The sequence below is a fragment of the Oncorhynchus keta genome, chromosome 16 (assembly GCF_023373465.1).
Source record: "Oncorhynchus keta strain PuntledgeMale-10-30-2019 chromosome 16, Oket_V2, whole genome shotgun sequence".
NCBI lineage: Eukaryota > Metazoa > Chordata > Actinopteri > Salmoniformes > Salmonidae > Oncorhynchus > Oncorhynchus keta.
This window is the reverse complement of record NC_068436.1, coordinates 7,281,572-7,304,339: the sequence shown is the minus strand read 5'-3', so window position 1 is coordinate 7,304,339 and position 22,768 is coordinate 7,281,572. Positions and strand designations below refer to the sequence as shown.

At 42.0% G+C, this 22,768-nt stretch overlaps 1 protein-coding gene and 1 pseudogene across 1 annotated transcript; both read left to right on the top strand.

Annotated features, from left to right (window-relative positions):
- The first annotated feature begins 8,443 nt into the window (after positions 1 to 8,443).
- LOC118395682 (lecithin retinol acyltransferase-like) lies at positions 8,444 to 10,447 on the top strand. Its single transcript, XM_035789547.2, has 2 exons — positions 8,444 to 9,048; positions 9,665 to 10,447. The coding sequence occupies exons 1-2, from the start codon at positions 8,491 to 8,493 to the stop codon at positions 9,815 to 9,817; spliced, it is 711 nt and encodes a 236-aa protein (XP_035645440.1). The 5' UTR covers positions 8,444 to 8,490; the 3' UTR covers positions 9,818 to 10,447.
- An 831-nt stretch (positions 10,448 to 11,278) lies between these two features.
- LOC118395531 (lecithin retinol acyltransferase-like) lies at positions 11,279 to 14,673 on the top strand (annotated as a pseudogene).
- Positions 14,674 to 22,768: the final 8,095 nt, after the last annotated feature.

Sequence of the window (22,768 nt, the reverse complement as noted above, 5' to 3'; positions counted from 1 at the left end):
ACTGTAGCCAGTTCTTGACCTAAAATGGCTTTGAACCTCCTGAGAAAGTTTTTCAGACATACTGACACACCAAGTTTTCCCATGAGTCAGGATGTGAAAGCTATGACACATTTGTCCAAAATCAATCACCGGTCTGTAATCAATTACTTGAACCACCGTTGTGAAAACAACCATTCAAAAAATGTTGTGACAGTCCTTTTCATTGTGGTCCTCCTGGGAAGAGAGTTGTTCTGAGCTACACACATTGTTAGCCCTGAAGCTAACACTGAAGCTACACGCATTGTGTGCACTGTGTAGCCCCAACGCTACACACATTGTTAGCCCTGAAGCTAACACTGAAGCGACACACATTGTGTGTACTGTGTAGTCCCAACGCTACACACATTTTTAGCACAAAGCCTATGAACAAAAACAAAGGCTTCCAATGGGCAATTTGCTGCTAATTGGCTGCGGTATCTGGTATGTATTCTTAAAGAACTTTTGAAGGATGGAACCAGATGGCCATTTGTTTCTGGCATCGAGACCATAAACAACACATCAGTGTCCTCATATGTCCCAAGACTTGAAGAGGAATACTTGGTTCATTTGAGGCCACGGAAGAGACAATATTTCCTGTTTGTTTCTTAAAGGCCTACTACTGAATATGAACCATCAGGGCGTTCTAGGTCTTTGTTATTTCAGTCGCCTGACACAGATTATCAGCTCTGACCCTAGCCTAAACGGCCTGGTTATGATCTCCAGAAGTATCTCATTTAGCAGACACGTTTATCTAAAGTGACTGAAAGTAAGTGCCTCCATACATTTTTCACATGGGTGGCCCAAGCAGGAATTGAACCCACGACCCTGGCGTTTGCAAAAGATCCGCAAGGGGGTGTTTCCCTGTCACCGTTCTCTATAGTGGTGTGCTGCCTGCGAGGTCATCGGAGATTCGTGTTCATGTGAAGGACTTAGTATCATGAAATGCAGTATCAAGACCCTTGCCTCGGTAGGCTTTCGATCTGGGAGACCAGGGGTTCGAGACCCACAAGGGACATTCCCCTGTCATTGTTTGTTACAATACGATACAGCAATGTACTGAGATTCCCAACTAGACTTCAATAAAGATGACTAGGAATGCAATGTCAATGTTGTAGCTCTCACATGCTTTTGTTTGACCATGGGCAAAAGGGTCGTGGTGAAAAAAAATCCAGAATGAGAGTTTGATTGAATTGAACTCTGTGTTCTGATACGTTGGACACCCCTCTACGCTGTTTTCCAGGGGATTTCAAGCATTCAGGGGATCGAGAAATCGGAGGAATTGGGATCTCTGACTGGGCAGTAGTTCTGCTCTGAGCACTGTCATCTGAGTGCAATCAAAGGTTTAAACGAAGACAAACTGTGCCATTGCAACCAAAACCAGTTTTGTTACTGAGGGGAGAAACTGTCACATCTCGGGTTTGTCTCAGACAGTAATGGGTCGCTTATAGCGTTTCCACAATGGAATGTATTCAAAGGTTTAAATGAGGACAAACTGCGCCAGTGCAGTCAAAACACCTCAAACTAATTTCAGATTTGTCTCTGTCTCAGACAGTAATAGGTTGCTTGGAGCGTATCTACGTGGTTCTGTTGGGTTTTGTGTGGTTGCGTGTTCCACCACATAACCCTATACTTGGAATACTTTTTGGGGGTATCTTTTTATGCTTCATTTAGACCGATTAGAAGAAGAGGGAGAGATAGAGTAGGTAGGGTGGACATGGTAATCGAACCACCAGTTTCAGGGGTCGACCAACACCGAATGTACAAAATATTAGGAACACCTGCTCTTGCCATGACATAGACTGACCAGGTGAATGCAGGTGAAAGCTATGATCCCTCATTGATGTCACTTGTTAAGTCCACTTCAATTAGTGTAGAGTGGAGGAGACAGATTAAATAATTATTTTTAAGCCTTGAGGCAGTTGAGACATGTATGTGTGTGGGTTTGACAAAAGATTCAAAAAGTTTCAAAGTGCCTTTGAACCGGGTATGATAGTAGGTGCCCGGTGCACCGGTTTGTGTCAAGAACTGCAACGCTGCTGGGTTTTTCATGCTCCCGTGTGTATCAAGAATGGTCCACTACCCAAAGGACATCCAGCCAACTTGACACAACTGTGGGAAGCATTGGAGTCAACATTTGCCGAAATGACTTGCCTGGTTAAGTAAAGGTTAAATAAAATAAATACATTGTGGAATGTTTTTGACACCTTGTTGAGTCCATGCCTCAACGAATTGAGGCTGTTCTGAGGGCAAAAGAAGGTGGCAACTGAACATTAAGAAGGTGTTCCGAAGGTTTTGTACACCCAGTGTATAATTGCTAGGAGTAGTATGTTATAAGGGTAGGACGATATTTGGGGAGACCTCTTCTACGATGTGCTACTCCAAATATCGCCATATCTGATAGAATCGTTTTGCACCGTTAATGACTCCATCATTGCCGACTGTCCAATTGTTATCCTTATTTACAATATCATAGTCACCATCTCATTAAAACATGTTTGTGTGGCGGGGAAAAAACAAGGCTTTAGATAAATCTTAGAACGGCACAGTTTTGATTTGTGAAGTTCAAATAGAGTATAGTCTTCCACATTGTCAATGTCCAATATCACAATATCCGATTGAGTTATATAATCGGCCGAGTCGGCCCAAACCCTTGTCTGTTACCACTAAAACACAGACCATAGGCCGCTAGACCACATATTTAAAATGCTGTTCCTGTGAGAGATCTGGGTGACCACTTTCTCAGAACTGCTTTCGCCCAATAGGGGCCCATTATATTCAACATACAGCATGCTGGGAGGTCAGTCGGTGGGTCGGTAAGCCCGGCTGTGCTCCTCTACTTCGTCCCACTTCCACCTATAATACATGGCATTCTCAATGGTATTCCTCTCTAGAAAATGCACTCAATGTTCTCTCAAGAACTTGGCTATACTGGGGTAGCACTTGCCTGTGCTCTTGTAACCATTACAAAACTAGGGCATTATAATATTTATAGTCTAAAGAGAGCATTGCAATTGTTTTTATTTGTACAAATAGGCCTATACATATTCACCCAGGCAGTGCTCCAGCATTTTCTGATTTCCCACAAGGGTCTCTGTTTGACGGATCAATATGTAATATGCTGTAAATGAACGTTAACTGACTCTTCACACCACCATAAACACAATGCTAGTTGTATCTTATTTACTGGTAGCCAGGCTACATTTCTGGCAAGGGTGTCCCAGATCTTCTTTCACTTCTGTTTCGCTTTCCACACCAAAGCAAACAGTTGGCGGAGTCATAACGATACCTAGTGGGATATAAAGTTACATCTGTAGCCCCCGTTGTTGACATAGGTGATAAATCACACCGTGGCTACCTCTCGATGACCCACTCTTACTATGGGAAACAACATGTGAAACCCAGGCACCCAGACAGATAAGGCCTGGCTGACCTGAGAGTCAACTGTCGGGCCCCCAAACCTAAACAACAGTAAACTCTCCCTGAACTCTCGTTGAACTGCCCTCTTCCTCCTCCTTGAAACTGGAGAGACGCCAGATGGAAAGTGTTTCCTAGTGCTCTCGTGCTCTCTCAAGTGCCAGGAAAAATACTTATTTTCTAGGCTTGGGACCAACTGATTAGATAGGGCTTGGATGCTCTGTCATGTTTTGGTGAGACTGTCTGTTGAAGGGAATTTGTGTTGGAGAGTTTTCAGTCACGTATGCATTAACATGAGAAAACAGAACACATTACATTACATTACATTTAAGTCATTTAGCAGACGCTCTTATCCAGAGCGACTTACAAATTGGTGCATTCACCTTATGACATCCAGTGGAACAGCCACTTTACAATAGTGCATCTAAATCTTTTAAGGGGGGTGAGAAGGATTACTTTATCCTATCCTAGGTATTCCTTAAAGAGGTGGGGTTTCAGGTGTCTCCGGAAGGTGGTGATTGACACCTCATCTAGTTCATTAGTTAGTTACACTGAGGTAACTGTATGGATATTTGAACCTGCAATCGGCCCTTTTCCAGTCCTGTATTTAGTCTGCTGCACCCACTGATGTGTATAAACCGTGGATGACTGTCAGGGGCGCTGTATTGAAGACAGCCATTTTGGCGGTACGCCTCCATTGCACATTTATTTGGGGGGTGCGCTATAATTTTCTTAAATCCTATGGAGGGACTGCTCCTTCTGGGGGTACCAATATGGCGGCCGACGGCGTCAAAGCCTCTCATTGGCCATTACATAGGCTTCACCACAAAGAGATAGCTGTGTTTCATTTTTCATTTTTCATTCATATAGAGTACAGTCAGCTGTTCAGCCAGTTAGTCTAATAATTTTATGTCTCAGTATGGGGGGCTTGAACTTCCGTCAAGTGTTAATTTAGTCTCCCAATGACATCAATTCATGACCAAGTGGAAAATCTGCTTAAAGATGGAATCCGCTGGAGGGGGAAAGAGCGCCACTGGGGATTTGCAGTATCTTCTTTGTTGTTGTATCACAAACAGACCTGGCAGTTTTATCATGAAGGATTCCAGCTTTAAGTGGAAGTTAAGGTTCACCCCTATTTTCCTTTGCAACCCTAAATGGTTAAATGAGTTATACAGTGTATATCACTGACAGTTCATTCAAAAGAAGTGCATAAACGAGACGTTTTTGGGTTATCCTCAAACTGGTGACCTGCTTCTCTCAGTAAAACTCTCAAGTTTATGGAGTCAAGAACAAAGCCGACACTGACTATTGGTGGCCCTCACGGAATTACCTTTCAGGACCCTTGTTAAAAGTCCCCCAGTGGTGACTGCTATAACTATGGGACCATTTGACTGGGAAGTAAATCTCTGAGTGGGGAGAGGCCAAAGGTTTGTTTTAATGCCACCCAGGAGTTCAATGTATGGTCATGAACTGTAAACTCATTCAACTGAATGTGGAACGTGAGAGCGCTGGTTGACATGTGGTTATCATAAAATCTTCTTAATTTTTATACCACATTCTGCATATGATCATTTCTTAAAATATGACACCATTTGGTTTTTATAATAATATATACAGCCATGAATAAAGTTGTTATTCACAAATAAGTAAGCCTGTGTTTCATTTCCAAAAATGTCAGGCAAAATCGATGTAAATGGCATAATTCTATGTAAACGTCAAGGTTCACGAATCACTCCAACCACGTTTCTATCCACAGTTGTTATGCAAGTGAAGTCACACCGTGATGGAAGCAGGAAGTTGTGGTATAGTTGTATAAATGCCGACAGATAACTTGTTCATTCGACATGGTGGGATCTTTTTGTGACGGTAAAATAACGTATGAAAGAAATGGTGGTGGAACTTCCTTTATTCACAAATATTGATATAATAACCAACATGTCAAAGTAAACTTGGAGTCACACGATGACATGCTGTGTGGTCCTCCCACTACGACTCGGGGAAAACATGTCTTTTATTTGTTTACAGATTAAATTCATTAGGAACTTCACAGGGTGGTGAAAGTGCACTGTGATGAGCTTGATACTCCTTTCCAATAAATGTTGAGGGTCTTATTCTGGTGACGTGATGATCGATGCTTGACTGAAGTTTGGCTATTGTAGACTAACCTACCCACACTGTATCTGCAAGCTGTTGGCTAGACCAGACCTGGCACATTGCAATTTAACACAACAGTTTTTGTGACAAAACTATCAGTAGAGTTGAAAATGCAATGGAAACATATTGAACATTTGTATTTGTATTTGGTGCATGAAAACTTGAGCGAAAAAGTACATTTTGTGTTATCAGGCACTGATGTTTATCTGCAACAAGTCCGTTTTGTGGAAACACCACTGGTGGGAAAATCGGGATTTTTGAATATTTCACTCGAAAATCTGTCACCAATTGGATGGAAACCTAGCTATTGTTGCTGTGGATTTCGTTGTATGCACAATTTACGAACAAATCTGTGCTCCCGAACGTTTTATCAATGAAGCCCTTGGACTCTCATTTTGACTATTACAAAATGTCACGTTACGTTCTAACACAATGGGAGCAGGGTGCATTTACACAGGTTCTGCGCATGTGTTATGATCGTTAGTGGTTCATGATAAGTCTACACTTCTCCAGGCACGGTCCAGATCTGAACATCTCTCCAGACTTAGACCAGCACTGAACTGCAAATCCTGTTGGATTTGATATCTTAAGACGCAAGTCAGTTAGGGTTGAGGGGAGTTTGATGTCAACAGGGTCTTGACTTGACCTGGATGTGACCACAACACAACCCTTTTCTGACCCCAAAAAAGATCACTTCACATCTGCAGTCTTCCAGCGGTCAGTGATGGTCAGACCTCAACTTTTAACCCCAAATATGTTGGTTGATAAGAGGACGGTTAGAGGTTCGTGCAAGACATTTTGACCTCGTCTTTGTTGACTTTTGTATTATACAACATCGACCCACTTTGGAGCCTTTCATCTGTCCAGACTTAGAGAAACACAGGCACTGAACTGCACATCCGGTTGGATGTATTATCTTAAGACGCCAGTCAGTTAGGGTTTGAGGGGAGTTTGATGTCAACAGGCTCTTGACTTGACCTTGATGTGGCCACAACACAACCCTTTTCTGACCCCAAAAAGATCACATCTGCAGTCCTACAGAGGTCAGTGACGGTCAGACCTCAACTTTCAACCCCAAATATTATAGTTGATAAGAGGGGTGGTTAGAAGTTCATGCAAACACATTTCAACCCTATCTTTGTTTACTTTTGTATTTTCCAACATTGACCCACTTTGGAGCTTTTGTCATGGACCTCTAGTTAATGTACAGTTTCAATGATAACATCATAAGTCACTAGTTTTGGGGTTGATGGGGGTCGTTGGAGCAAGAGCGAAGGCATACCGAAACTGGACTGTCAGTGATATCCCCGCTAAGGCAACCTTACCAAGGCAGCCCTCCTAACCCTCCATTAGCCTGTATTTTGAGGACAATAAAACCCAGTTCTCCTGTTCAACTTCAGCTATCATCTCCTCATTATTTTAGGTAGTTAGCTAGCTAGCCGTTTATGCTAACATATTATACATGTTAACAGGGAATGCTTGATGTTTGTACAGCGGTCGATGCAAATTTAAATAAATGTAAACAAAATTAACCGATTTAGTCATATTAAATATTACTATTATACATTTTATACATACAAATTATACCCATCTACAAAAAAAACAAACATTTTGTGTCGGTGGAAACACCTTACACCTGGCCCCCACAGGAGTCGCTACAGGGCGATGGGACAAGGACATCCCAGGCGGCAAAACTCTCCCCTAACTCGGACGACACTGAGCCAATTGTTCGTCGCATCATGGGCCTCCCGGGCGCGGCCGGCATGGGTCTCGAACCAGCATCTGTAGCAATGCAGTTTGCACTGTGATGTAGTGTCTTAGAGCGCTGCACCACTCAGGAGGCTCCATCCACAGAGTTGTTAATGCTTTTATCAATTGCATTGCACAAAGTATCAAAATACGACATAGTTGTGTTAGTGTTAATGTTAATTATATATAAAGCAGCCCATGTAATCATCTGACAGAGAGTAGCCCGAGCCCCAAGTAATACATTTGGGCCAGATAACTCACACCGGAATCGGCCTGAGCTCAATCCCCACATCCTAGCCATAAGTAATACTGCTGAAGGCGGCCCAGACTCGGGCCACATGACGTCGGCCGAGTCTAGCTCTCAGCAGGGTGCCCCGACTCTCAGCCGGAATGGTCCCAGATCCACCGTGCTAGCTGGGTAACTCCCAATTGTATATCACGAAATTGCTGAGAAAATGGGGTAAAAGTCCAATTGTAGCACAATGCTTGGCAGACAAGGTTAATTGACTTAGATAGAATACAACAACTGTAATGATCCCTGAGTTAGATTAGATTAAAAGACAATATAGGCATAATTGGCAAGACAAGGTGCTCTTCAAAATGTTGTCTTGACTGTCACATTGGGCCTACTGTCATTGTAAATAAGAATTTGTTCTTAACTGAGTTGCCTAGTTAAATAAAGGTTAAATAAAATACTGTATGTAATAAAATAATAAAGTTAGATCATTTCAAGAATCTAGGCACAAGGTCATCATTTTTTTATTTTAAAAATCTGCGTTTCTGATTATAACATTGTAAATAACAACATCGAATGTATTTGTTCAATATGATTCCAATGAGCCTGTAATTAAAGGCTTATAATATAATATTTGATTTATATATCCTACAAATGTAATGGTTGTGAACTTAAATTATATAAATGAACTTACACCTTAAGCATAAATAATAAATGATTTAAAGTAAAGTAAACAATATGGCATTTTCTGTAGACTAAAGAAAAACGCCATTACGTGCCATAAACACCACGGGAATGTCCTTTGTGGCCAATCGTGTCTTCTGGGTTTACCTTTAAGCTGCACTAGTCCCCTCCTAGTGCGCATATAAACCCACTTCTCCCAGACAACTCTCAGAAAACTTTGGACAGGAACTTTCACCATGCTCTACTCGTTGACATTTCTCGTCGAAAAGCTATCCCTTCTCTCGAACTTCAAACTTTTTGAGTTTAAATGGACTGATGGGAAACGCAAAGGGGCGGGATGCACCGAGCGCACGACATATAGTCCTGCTGTCGCGCCGTTGCCTCTCCAGAGAGGGGACCTTTTGGAGGTGCCGAGGACTTTGTTCACGCACTTCGGTATCTACTTGGGTGACAACAAAGTCGCTCACCTGATCCCAGATATCATGCCCGTGCTAACCAATGACAAGATGATAATCAAAAAAGTTATCACAAATAAGAGACTCATCATGGGTTGCTTGTACAAGTGTGCCGCGGTGCGCGTGGACACCTTGGATGACTTTGTATATGGCTCAAACATATTGGTGAATCATATGGATAGAAAATGCAAGGCGCAACAACCGTTACCAAATGAAGAGGTTGCCGAGAGGGCAGAACAACTCGTCGGCGCCATCCCTTACAGTTTACTATGGAATAACTGCGAACATTTTGTTACATACTGCAGATACGGTTCAGCGAAAAGTCAGCAAACGGAAATGGTAATTTTATTTTCGTTTAATTAAATATATTTGTGTTTATTATTTTCAATACAATTACGTTGTGCATAATTCTGACCCGTTAACTTTTACGCTACAGGAGATAATGTAGTGTCTTCTTAAACTATTTTGCCTATGCATGACCTGTATCACAGCGAGGACTGTAATCTTTAGATTATGGCATAGATCATGTTTTCAGAGATTTGCATTTAGATTAAAATTATTGCAAATGCATCAGATTGAATTGTTGATTTATGTTAGACCTGGTTGTAATACTTATTGGGCACAGCATCTTCAACCTTTGATATTTCCATCCCATATTTAGAATTTATATTCATGACAATGCATCTCCATTTTAAATTATGTTATGCGATGGTTAATTTAATAAGCAACTATATTCAGAAACATTGTGTTTTATTCAGTGTTACTGAAGATACAGGTATTTGGGCTTTGGTTTGTTGTTTTGGTGTTGTTGCATCCAAGGTCGTCTTCTCTCTTTTCTTCCATAATTCATACAAGTTTAGATTTATAACATAAATAAATGAAATATGCCTAAAAGTAATTGTTCATAAAAATCCTAAATGGGTGGGTATTAATTATTTATCTCCTTTCTTTGCAGTTTTGTGAGTTCCTGAAATCAATCATCCGAGACCAGAGGAGTGTCTTTCTCAGTGTTCTCCTGGGAATTATCTACATCATCTGCTTTGGCCTGGCGCCTTCAACTACGTTACCCACAATCCTCATCCCTTTCACTCTGTGGATGGCCAGCTGAGAAGCCAATGTTCAAAGCCTTCAAACACTCCTATATGGACATTTCAATAGAAACTATTTGGGATGGTGTCTTTTGTTTGGTCCTTGTGATGACATCAATTGGCACCTCCCAACTCATTTGACTTTGGTATAGGCCTATAGTGGAATGTCATATAATAGTCGATTGTTACAGCAAGCGCTAGCATCCACTCACTTTTCATTTGATCCTTGCCAGCCAAAAGTAAACATAGGGCAATGTGGCTGCAGACCTAGCAATTTTACATGTGAGTGTTCATGTCAACACTTACTGTATTGTATGTAGGCCATTAAGGCATTATAAAGCCTTTATAAAGGCCATATGATCCCTCTGTGAACAATGTATTATCCATATTTCCCCCAAAAGATTGGCCAAGGCGCACTTTCTACTTTGTATCTTACTGTGTAAGTCACTGTCGTCTAATCTGTAAATAATGTATTTTCTTCAATGATGATACTCTTGTATAATTAAAAAAAAAATAGATACAGTTTGAAACTCTAAGAGTACTACGCTGATTAATACAATACTTAATGTGTTTTGAGAGCAGATCATTTTGTTTTCAATCAAATACATTGTACATATCAGAAATGTTAATAAAGATATTGGAAGTTGTCATTTGGTTTGTTTTGGTCTGGTTCCAGGAAATATGTTAACAAAGCATTTTCCCCACACAGTTAGGTACATGCAATCACAGTGCATCTTAATACTCACATTGGATCTCTGTCAATAACACCCACAGCATTTTCAAATGATCATGTTATTGACATGATTGGCCACATTAAAAAAAAAACAATATATCCCCATTATATTTCCAAACACAAATATTTAATCGTATAGGGTCAATTTACGCAAAGGCTACATATATATACATATATATGCCATTTAGCAGACGCTTTTATCCAAAGCGACTTACAGTCATGTGTGCATACATTCTACGTATGGGTGGTCCCGGGGATCGAACCCACTACCCTGGCGTTACAAGCGCCATGCTCTACCAACTGAGCTACAGAAGGACCACAGGGCTACATTGATAAAATATACACATTCTCTGGATAATATTGCTGAGTAATGACTATACATTATTATTTTCTTTCTACTGTACGGGGTATTCACAGTTCCAGACATATCAAGAGTGAGTCAGCATTATACATCTCAACCTGACTGTTTATTCAAGCAATAAGACATTTCTGACCTTTTAAACTGGGGGTTGTTATTTCTGATTTGCCAATGAAAGCCACATAACTGGAACATTTCCCCCCGATTAAACCCCCCCGGTTGTGAAATTAAGCCGCCCTTGAAACCACACGATTAGTGGAAAGCTCCTTTATTTCTGTCAAAATTGCACTGCAACGTTGAGAAACCTCTAATCCCACGTGCTTGGCTCCTCCCAGACCCTTAGCCTCGATAAAACGGCCAGGTGTCAAACCATAGTTTAGTTCTGCCACCATGGTTCCCTTACTCCAACTCCTCAGCCGCTTCTCCATCGCTTCTAAAGTGGACGAAGAGGACAAGGCTCAAAGACTCTAAGTATGACCCGTCCCTGTACAAGCGTGGCGACCTTTTTGGAGGCTCCTAGAACTCTCTTCACCCATTTCGGCATCTACCTGGGCAACAACCGGGTGGCCCACTTCATCCCGGACATCCTTCCGGTCTTCACCAAGAACAAGGCTGCCATCAGCAAGACGGTGACCAACAACTGGCTGATTCTAGGGATGATCGGCAAGTCGGCGAGCGCCAGGGTGACTCGTCGGCGGAGTTTGCGTATGGCTCGGAGATCCTGGTCAACCACATGGACAAGCTGTGCAGCCAGCCCCCCCCTGGAAGGGGACGAGGTGGCCAGGAGGGCAGAGAAGCTCATGGGCTCCATGACCTACAGTTTGCTGTGGTACAACTGTGAACACTACATCATCTACTGACGTTACAGCATGGCCATCAGCTACCAGACCTACCAGGTGGAATATGGGGTTCTCCTTTGTCAAAGGGCGCTGTTCTTACACGTTTGGTGGTTAGTATGTGATCGGAAAATCTATGGTGATTTCCCGGACGACTAAGATCAGTCACTGCAAATTCTCAGTGCCCCCCCAGGGCACTGTAAAGGAGGGTGTCACTTTAGGCAATAGGGATTACCAAACGTCCCCTCAACTTTCAGTCCACTGACTTGACCTATCCCAGTTTTAGCACACCTGACTCACCCTGTCAATCATCAAGCCCTATAATAGTTGTGTGCTGGACTAGGACTGGATTAGATCAGTAGAATGGCTGGGGGTACTCAATGAGATTGTAGGAATAACATTGGAGACCATGACCACTGTTGTACTTGGTGTTACATAATACTCAGGGCAATGAACCAATGGTGGGAGTAGTTTTTTATTTAACCTTTATTTAACTTAGGCACGTCAGAGTTACTGCTGGTTCAAATTACGGTCAGACAAACTTATTGTAATATTATTCATATATCAAATCAAATTGTATTTGTCACATACACATGGTTAGCAGATGTTAATGCGAGTGTAGCGAAATGCTTGTGCTTCTGGTTCCGACAATGCAGTAATAACCAACGAGTAATCTAACCTAACAATATACTATTGAGTGAAGAACCTACTGAGACATGTTAAAGTGAATTGCTGCCGATAAATACGCTGGGGAAGCAAAAACTACAAAAACATGTTGTTTAATGACTTGCAGTAGTGCATTGCTTTGCTGTTAGAGCGTTAGGCTACACAATACATGTTTATTGGAAGGAATCTGCTTTAGCTCAGAGCATATTTAGTCTTCAAACTATCGGAAATGCCCCTTTTGGTACATGTAATTGTAGCCACAAAAGAGTCTCTATATATCCAGTCACCTATGTCATTGGGTCAAACAATCACACTGGAGGAATATTTTCTGAAAGAGTTTTGGCATGTGGGCTACGTGGGAAATATGCCAGATATTTCAATGGATTTTATGAAACAAAACACAGATTATGGGACTATCAAGCGCTGTCGTTAAATTGACCCTCCGTCACCCCACGTGCCAAATCGGAACATAGGTAAAAATGGAAACGCATAGGATGAAACCGTCAGATATGTTTCAGTCTGTGCTGTTTCACGCTGACGTCGACTGACTGTGTTGAAAACTACGGGGAAATAGCGGCTTAGTTGCTCAACTCCTTTGGTTTTTGAGAACGGATTTACAACGTCTCTTGTTTATAGCAGCCTACTTTTGAGTACTTCAGATGGCGGCAGTTGGCATACACCAGAGGTGGCTCATTTCTTCCAGCCCAGCAGTAAAACGCCTGGTTCAAATTTTCAACGGTTCATGATTCACGGACAGGCTCCTCAAAATCTCTGGAGCATAATTAGTGAGTGTCATCAGGCACCACATTTAAAAAGCGTCTCAGACTAGGAGTCTTACGCCGTAATCAGATCGCTGCTATCCATTCGTTAGATTCTAAAAGTCAAAGCTGGTAATAGATCAGCCCACCTAATCACTCTTATGAATACGGGTCCTGGTCTGAGTTCAGCAGGGCACAGTGTTGTGGAACGCTCAGAAATATATTGGGTAGAACAGACATGCAACCTCTCTGGCATGTAAGTAAAGAATCGGGGTAAGCTCTAATCATGGCATTTCTATCTGAACACGACATGGGTGTGCTGGTACCAACGTCTAGTCTAGACATGCTGTGATCACCCCAAGCTCAGACAATAGCCAATCAATGTGGGAATACTGCACACTGATGCAATGTACTATATGATGAGAGCGGTTGAAAGGGTGTACATTTCTCTGAAAAGGTCAGATGATTGTGTTTTGCTGTGGATAGATTGCTTTTAGGCCAACGAAAAGTGAACTTAAAAGCTGCATCCCGATTCTCGACCCTTCTCCAAAAGTGTGCACTTGCACTCAAAAGCACCTGGTTGGTGGAAGCAGTGGCAGAGGGAGTTACTAACATTGGTTAAATCCATGAGAGAACGTGTGCAAGTGGAGAATTGGGACAAATGCACAGATTTGTCGAGTTGGACCGTAGTGCACTGGTGAGCAGCACCATCTAGTGTTAATGCATTAAAGGCCCCCCATGCATCGCTGTTTGGCTGCGGCTGTTTACCAAAACAGTGGAGGGGTACCCACTTTGCTGTTGTTGGAATCCCAGATTGCCCCTTTAATGTAGACACAGGAAGTCCTCATTTTAAATAAGAAATGCTTTGTAATATAAATCAAAGTAATGACAAACACTTCAAGATGGAATGCCAGTAGCCCTGGATAGGAACCACTGCTACACAGTACGTTACAGAATAGAGGTATTTATGGTTGAATCACAGTGTTCTTGTCACATTAAGACATCTCATGCTGTTTCATTAATTGTTGCATCGTCATTGTACTTCATTTGTATGTATGAATTGGGATGCTGCATCTTGGCCAGAACTCATTTAAAAAGAGATTTGCATCTCAATGGTCACAAATGGACATGGGATGAATAAATAAATAAAATGAACAATAACGATTAGCCATTAGACTATCAAAGGCCCCAATTGAATCAAACAAAGATGAAGGCTTTCAAAGACAAAAAGGCAAAGAAGCACTCCTCTCGTTCACTCGACGTTAACAAGACGTTAAGATTCAAAGCACTTCGCAAGCTTTTATTCATCTGGTGGATAAAAATAAAAGATGCAAAGGATGCTTACTCTTGTTTCCTCCTCTTCCCTGCGGTTCTGTTTGACAGTGAGGAAGATCATCTGCAGCAGGATGAACGCCTACCTCACAGCTCTGTGTGGAACGGGCACCGTGTTGTACCTGGGCTCCCCAATGCTGCTAAACACAGTACCACCCTGCTCGTCCCCTTCACCATCAGGATGGCATCGTAAAACAAAATGGCCATGACAACACAAAGACACTGGTTGAAATGACTGCGGAATATGGAATGCTTAAATGGTGTCCCACGATCAGTATCACTGCATTATCATTGTACATGACATTTAAATAAAAAAATTTTTTAAAAGCATTATGGGAAATGTCACGTTTGTGGTGATAGTCGTTTTTTTTCTTCTTCAACTTGCGTTATTTTATTAGTTTAAAGTTTTGACCGTTTAAAGATGTCACGACTTGCGCCGAAGTCGTTACCTCTCCTTGTTCGGGCGGCGTTCGGCGGCCAATCCACTTTTCATTTTCCATTTGTTTTGTCCTTGTCTTACACACCTGGTTTCAATCCCCCAATTACTTGTTCATTATTTACCCTCTGTTCCCCCATGTTGGTTTATTGTATTGTGGTACATTATTGTGGCCTTGGATATATTTGAGGTGTATTGTGATTATTGTTGAGTAAAATTGCGTACATTACTCATATCTGCTCATATCTGCTGTCCTGCGCCTGACTAATATTTTTTAAATGGTTGTTCCTGATAAAGGCATTGTTTTGATAGTATATACATTTACATTTACATTTAAGTCATTTCGCAGACGCTCTTATCCAGAGCGACTTACAAATTGGTGCATTCACCTTATTACATCCAGTGGAACAGCCACTTTACAATAGTGCATCTAAATCTTTTAAGGGGGTGAGAAGGATTACTTTATCCTATCCTAGGTATTCCTTAAAGAGGTGGGGTTTCAGGTGTCTCCGGAAGGTGGTGATTGACTCCGCTGTCCTGGCGTCGTGAGGGAGTGTGTTCCACCATTGGGGAGCCAGAGCAGCGAATAGTTTTGACTGGGCTGAGCGGGAACTGTACTTCCTCAGTGGTAGGGAGGCGAGCAGGCCAGAGGTGGATGAACGCAGTGCCCTTGTTTGGGTGTAGGGCCTGATCAGAGCCTGGAGGTACTGAGGTGCAGTCCCCTCACAGCTCCGTAGGCAAGCACCATGGTCTTGTAGCGGATTCAGCTTCAACTGGAAGCCAGTGGAGAGAGCGGAGGAGCGGCCAGACATGAGAGAACTTGGGAAGGTTGAACACCAGACGGGCTGGTCGTTCTGGATGAGTTGTAGGGGTTTAATGGCACAGGCATGGAGCCCAGCCAACAGCGAGTTGCAGTAATCCAGACGGGAGATGACAAGTGCCTGGATTAGGACCTGCACGCTTCCTGTGTGAGGCAGGGTCGTTTTCTGCGGATGTTGTAGAGCATGAACCTACAGGAACGGGCCACCGTTATTTGATGTTAGGTGAGAACGACAGGGTGTTGTCCAGGATCACGCCAAGGTTCTTAGCGCTCTGGGAGGAGGACACAATGGAGTTGTCAACCGTGATGGCGAGATCATGTTTTGGGCAGTCCTTCCCGGGAGGAAGAGCAGCCCGTCTTGCCGAGGTTCAGCTTGAGGTGGTGATCCGTCATCCACACTGATATGTCTGCCAGACATGCAGAGATTATTGTGCCACCTGGTCATCAGAAGGGGGAAAGGAGAAGATTATTGTTGTGTAAAATCTGCATAGCAATGATAGGAGAGACCATGTGAGGTTATGACAGAGCCAAGTGACTTGGTGTATAGCGAGAATAGGAGAGGGCATAGAAAGAGCCCTGGGGGACAATGTAATAATATAATATATAATGGACATCATGGCCTTAATGGTCAAAATGATACAGACAATAATGACATTATGACAGGATGGACAAGGTGCACTTTTTTTACACTGTTAATTAATGCCATACTCTGACAGGGTGAATGTACTGACCTATGCCTTTCAACTAAATTCATATGCCTACTCTTCCTTGTGCAACTTTTCAATGAGCCTATTGTATTTGTCTTTAATACTATATTGTGCTAATTTACTCCTCCTGTTGTTGCCCTTACCTACACTCCCAGTAGATGGCACTGTAAGTAACATTGCCATGCTTCTGAATGAAATGCATTATTTTGGAATACATGGAGAGGTAAGTCTATGGGGATTCTCAAGCTCTGAATATAGAAGTCCCAGAAATATCCTCAGTTGTGCTCAATTCTTGTCCATTAATGTTTGTGGTGGTTTCAGCATTGTTCAAGCATGGTTGGAAGTGTCCCTACTACTGTAGCGATAAGAAGCAGTGTTTTCTCAGTCGGCGATATCCTTTCCATCCAATTCAGTCTCCCACTGGCCTATTTAGAACTAATAACAAACCATTAAATAATTCACTGTAAAAATGTAATTTCAGAAGTAATCTGATGCCAACAGTGCTGGCATTTCTTTTCCTAATATGGCATATCGGACGGTAAATTGAACTAATGACTGCAGCAAACATAACGTGCATGTAAACATTCGATTTTAAGGATGATTAAACGTACAATTATGAAAGTATTTGCGGAATCGGAGGAGACAAAACATTGAGATTGCATTACATGGGTTTGTGGGTAAATTTCTTCTGCTGTTACCGAGGACACTAGACATTCACGTTTAACTGTGTAATGGAATGCATTGTTAAGACAGTACTGGGACACACCATGTGCCCAGAAACATTCATTTAAAGGAGCATTTAACCAACAAATATATTTATCATATATTCCAAATTTAAAACGCTTTCTATTCAGTCCACCTGAATGTTCTCAAATTAAAATGATTTTGCACATACAAGCCCCATAGCTATACTAACAGTGGGCCTGTGATTACTTCCTGCCAAACCACCATTTTGATGACCCACCATTCGGTGAGCTCTGCAACATGTATGTGCAAAATAATGATGTGTAAGAACATAATAATGGTGAACTGATGAGAAATATCTAGAACATTTGGGAAACACACTATTTAAAGGTGCAATATAAAGAAATTGCTCCACCATTGCCTGCTTGCTAAAATACTAATAGTTGCCTAATTTCAGTTTGTACCATCCAAACCACAGTTTTTTTTTCAATAACCCAAAATATTGTATTTTCAGCTGTTTGAAGCTGGTGTAAAAAACGGAAGTAAAAGATGCTAAAACTAAAGAATGGGAATGTCACGTCCTGACCTTAGGTCCTTTTTTATGTCTCTGTTTTAGTTTGGTGAGGGCGTGAGTTGGGGTGGGCATTCTATGTTTTGTGTTCTATGTTTTCCATTTCTATGTGTTTGGCCTGGTATGGTTCCCATCAGAGGCAGCTGGCAATCGTTGTCTCTGATTGAGAACCATACTTAGGCAGCCTGTTTTTCTCACTTGAGTTGTGGGTAGTTGTTTTCTGTCTCTGTGTCTCTACCGGACATGACTGTTTCGGTTGTTCTTTTGTTTACTTTGTGTTTCAGTGTTCAGTTATCAAATAAATCTAACATGGACACTTACCACGCTGCATCTTGGTCCTCTCCTTCCAACAGCCGTTACAGGGAAACATAGCAATCGGGAACAGATCTACAGCGTCTTAGACTTGCTTTCAATTAGAATGACAGATCTATAACTCACATTTCTATGTGAATTTGTTCAGGTCGCCCAAAACATTACATATTGCAGCTTTAAATTTCAGATATTTTAAGTAAAATGCTCCTTTAACACTTCCTCTCAAAGATAGAAAAATGACATGAATCATCAACGAAAAAGTGTCTTTCCTTTTACCTCACTGGAAATAGTAATACTGTCTTGTTTTTACAGTGCTCAATCATCGAGGTATAATGAAAGAAAAAATGCAGGTGGGTGGTAGTTGACTCTCGGTGGTAGTTGGGTGGCCACCTCACCAAGTTCTCATTGAAGAAGCCAATGTAATATAATTGCTGTGGAAGATTCTGGCCACATGTAATGGACCAAAAATCTCTCTCCCTTATTCCCTTGTTTCTCTCCCTTGCTCTCCCTCATATTCTCTCCCCATCTCTTGCTTCAGTCTTTCACGCTCCCTCCCTCTCACTCTCCCTATATTTACAACCCAGGCAGATGTACGCTGACTGCAAAGTAGAACATTGCATTTGGAATAATCAACCTTCTTTCCCAGTGGGTCTGTGTGGGACAAACAGTGAGGGGTGATATAGCCTACTGGAAGTAGTGCGCAACCGAGTGGTCTCGTGGTTCAATAACCAAGCAGCGACTCGCTCATTCAATATGTGGATCACCTGGGGAATTTTTCATGACAGCTGGATCCAGAGTTCTGAGTTAGTCTGTTGTTATTTTTAACCATGAATCCTACAGGTACAGTTGAAGTCGGAAGTTTACATACACTTAGGTTGGAGTCATTAAAACTCGTTTTTCAACCACTCCACAAATTTCTTGTTAACAAAGTATAGTTTTGGAAAAGTCGGTTAGTACATCTACTTTGTGCATGACACAAGTAATTTTTCCAACAATTGTTTACAGACAGATTATTTCACTTATAATTCACTGTATCACAATTCCAGTGGGTTGGAAGTTTACATACACTATGTTGACTGTGACTTTAAACAGCTTGGAAAATTCCAGAAAATGATGTCATGGCTTTAGAAGCTTCTGATAGGCTAACGGACATAATTTGAGTCAATTAGAGGTGTACCTGTGAATGTATTTCAAGGCCTACGTTCAAACTCGGTGCCTCTTTGCTTGACGTCATGGGAAAATCTAAAGAAATCAGCCAAGAACTCATAAAAAAAATTGCAGGCCTTCACAAGTCTGGTTCATTCATGGGAGCAATTTTCAAACGCATGTTGGTACCACGTTCATCTGTACAAACAATAGTACGCACGTATAAACACCATGGGACCACGCAGCTGTCATACCGCTCAGGAGGGAGACACGTTATGTCTCCTAGAGATGAACGTACTTTGGTGTGAAAAGTGCAAATCAATCCCAGAACAGCAGCAACGAACCTTGTGAAGATGCTGGAGGAAACAGGTAGAAAAGTATCTATATCCACAGTAAAAACGAGTCCTATATCGACATAACCTGAAAGGCCACTCAGCAAGAAAGAAGTCACTGCTCCAAAACCACCATAAAAAGCCAGACTACGGTTTGCAACTGCACATGGGGACAAAGATCGTGCTTTTTGGAGAAATGTCCTCTGGTCTGATGAAACAAAAATAGAACTGTTTGGCCATAATGACCATCATTATGTTTGGAGGAAAAAGGGGTAGGCTTGCAAGCCGAAGGTCACCATCCCAACCGTGAAACACGGGGGTGGCAGCATCATGTTGTGGGGGTGCTTTGCTGCAGGAGGGACTTGCGCTTCACAAAATAGATGGCATCACGAGGCAGGAAAATTATGTGGATATATTGAAGCAACATCTCAAGACATCAGTCAGGAAGTTAAAACTTGGTCGCAAATGGGTCTTCCAAATGGACAATGATGCCAAGCATACTTCCAAAGTTGTGGCAAAATGGCTTAAGGACAACACAGTCAAGGTATTGGAGTGACCATCACAAAGCCCTGACCTCAATTCTATCGAGAATTTGTGGGCAGAACTGAAAAAGCGTGTGCGAGCAAGGAGGCCTACAAAACTGACTCAGTTACACCAGCTCTGTCAGAAGGAATGGGCCAAGATTTACCCAACTTCTTGTGGGAAGCTTGTGGAAGGCTACCCGGAACGTTTGACCCAAGTTAAACTATTTAAAGGCAATGCTACCAAATACTAATTGAGTGTATCTAAACTTCTGACCCACTGGGAATGTGATGAAATACATAAAAGCTGAAATAAATCACTCTCTACTATATTATTCGGACATTTCACATTCTTAAAATAAAGTGGTGATCCTAACTGACCTAAGACAGGGATTTTTTTAGTAGGATTAAATTCAGGAATTGTGACAAACTAAGTTTAAATATATTTGGCTAATGTGTATGTAAACTTCCGACTTCAACTGTAACTGCCAAAATAAAAAAAACACTTACATAAAGTGTCTTAAGAGGGCATTGGGCCTACACAAGTCAGAACAGCTTCAATTCACCTTGACATCGAGGAATGATGTGACACCTTTTTTGCCTGAGAACTTCCATCATATGGTGTTTTGTTGATGGTGGTTGAAAACACTGTTAACCAGACGGCTATGGGTTACATGATTTTCACGCTCATCAAAGCCATTCAGTCACCACTCACTCATGGACGGGGGAATTGTCATCCTATGGGGGCATAGCCACGGTAGCCAAAATAATGGCCTGCCCCAGCATTTTTTATACGTGACCCTAAGCATGATGGGATGTTAATTGCTTAATTAACTCAGTAAGCACGTGTGTGGAAGCACCTGCTTTCAATATACTTTGTAACCTTCATCATGTGTTTCCCTTCCCCATGGCAGTCAATTGTGATGCCAGTATTATACGCAACATCGTTCAATTCTCCCTTGGATAAGAGAAGCGAGGCTAATTCAATCTACCTTCTAATTAGTTTGTTGTGAAATCGGTTTCATTCCTTAAAGCTCGACTCCGTAGAGGTTCAAACAACAAACAATGTTTTTTTCCCCCCTCATTGCACATCACCGCATGACACTGTACTACTATTATTCATTTTCTTTGTATGATGCGGGATGCTCATTTCCTCAAAACAAAAACAATAGCAAATGCGCCTCGGGCGGCCGGCGGCCAAGGTCTTACCATATCAATCTGAGTTTGTTGAAGGTCTTCAAAAGTAACCTCCCTGCAGTGTGAACGAGGGGGATTTTTGTTAGATCCTGCTATTTTGATTGGTTGGATTCAGTGTGATATCCCCATCAAATGTCTCATCTATTTAAGACGTCACGTTTCAGAACTCCAGGTGCAATTCAGGACACACACATCGACTCTCTTTGGCAAAGGAAAACCTAGTTATCACAGTGCAAATACCTGCTAGGCCCGTAAAAGGGTATACATGACATGACCGCATCTCCATATCAGCTACAAGCTTACAATATATTGTGATTTATAATTTGGTATAATACCATCGCGTTATAAACGTGTCCTCCTCCAATCATCGCCCAAGGTCCAGAAAATCGAGCAGACTTTCCTGGTTCCTATGGTCTTATTTACCCTACCGAGCAGACTGTTGAAGAGCACCGCGGTGCTGATAAAACCTGCCAGATGTATGCCACCCCCCACACACAGACCTTTGGTGGAGGCAGCCAGGTAGAGAGCACCGATAATAAGATATCATTACCTCCCCACATCAAGGCACGAATCCGGGAGAGAGGCACATATACTATTGATTTAGTGGTTCTGTGGATTGCGCCTACACTTTACTGGAATCATTTGGAGTGAGGGCAGTGCGGAAACAGCCTCTTGAGTTGGAGTGGAAATCCTGGGGCCTTGCCACGAGCACACTGCCCTTCTTGTTATGTAACCTAGATACTGTGTGTCTTCCATTCATTAGAGCCACTGTGGGGAGAGTGGAGGCTGGAGTCTCTTCTGAAATACAAGGCTTTGAAACTGTTTCCTGTTCTTGTTTGTCTTCTTCTTCAATGGTCATTGGGCACGGTGAGATTCTTCTGTTTCTCTTATATGACTGCAAACTCTATGGCAGCTTTAAGGAAGAAAGCTAGGTTATATTTAAGAGTTGATTCTTGGGAGCTGCCCTCAAGCAGCCTTCTGAACCATTACAGATGAATGAGGTGTCAGGCCCCATGCTGTGTATCCGGGTGAGGACCGAGGAGAAGGTAATGAAAAGGAATCCTATCACGGTATCACTCCTAATTAAATAGACGCTATTGTGGAAAGGTGATTTCTGTTCCGTATCACAGTTGTGTGTTGTGCTGTCGACCATACGCCTCCGGTGATCTCAATGCTCTTGGCACATCATTTTAAACCAAACCCAAAGCCAAGGTAAGATTAAGTTTAAAACACCTGACCTGCTTTGAACTATCTATCTGGCCAATGACATTCTAATAAATGTCTGTCAGAGATGTTATATTCACCTAATATCATACACAAGACAGTATGGCTTCCATCTAACATGGACGAGTACATGATAAATACCCATCTGGCAACAATGGAGTCAAACATCTGTTTGTAAAAGTCAACATTTATAAGTAGGAATGAGGCTAAAATATGCAAAGTTGTCAGGTTGCCTGTGGCTAATGCAAAGCTGCTAGTAATTAAACGTGAAAATTGATTTGAAGTGCAAACATTTTCTTCACATTAGGCTAAAAATTAAATTCTCCTGTCAACATGTC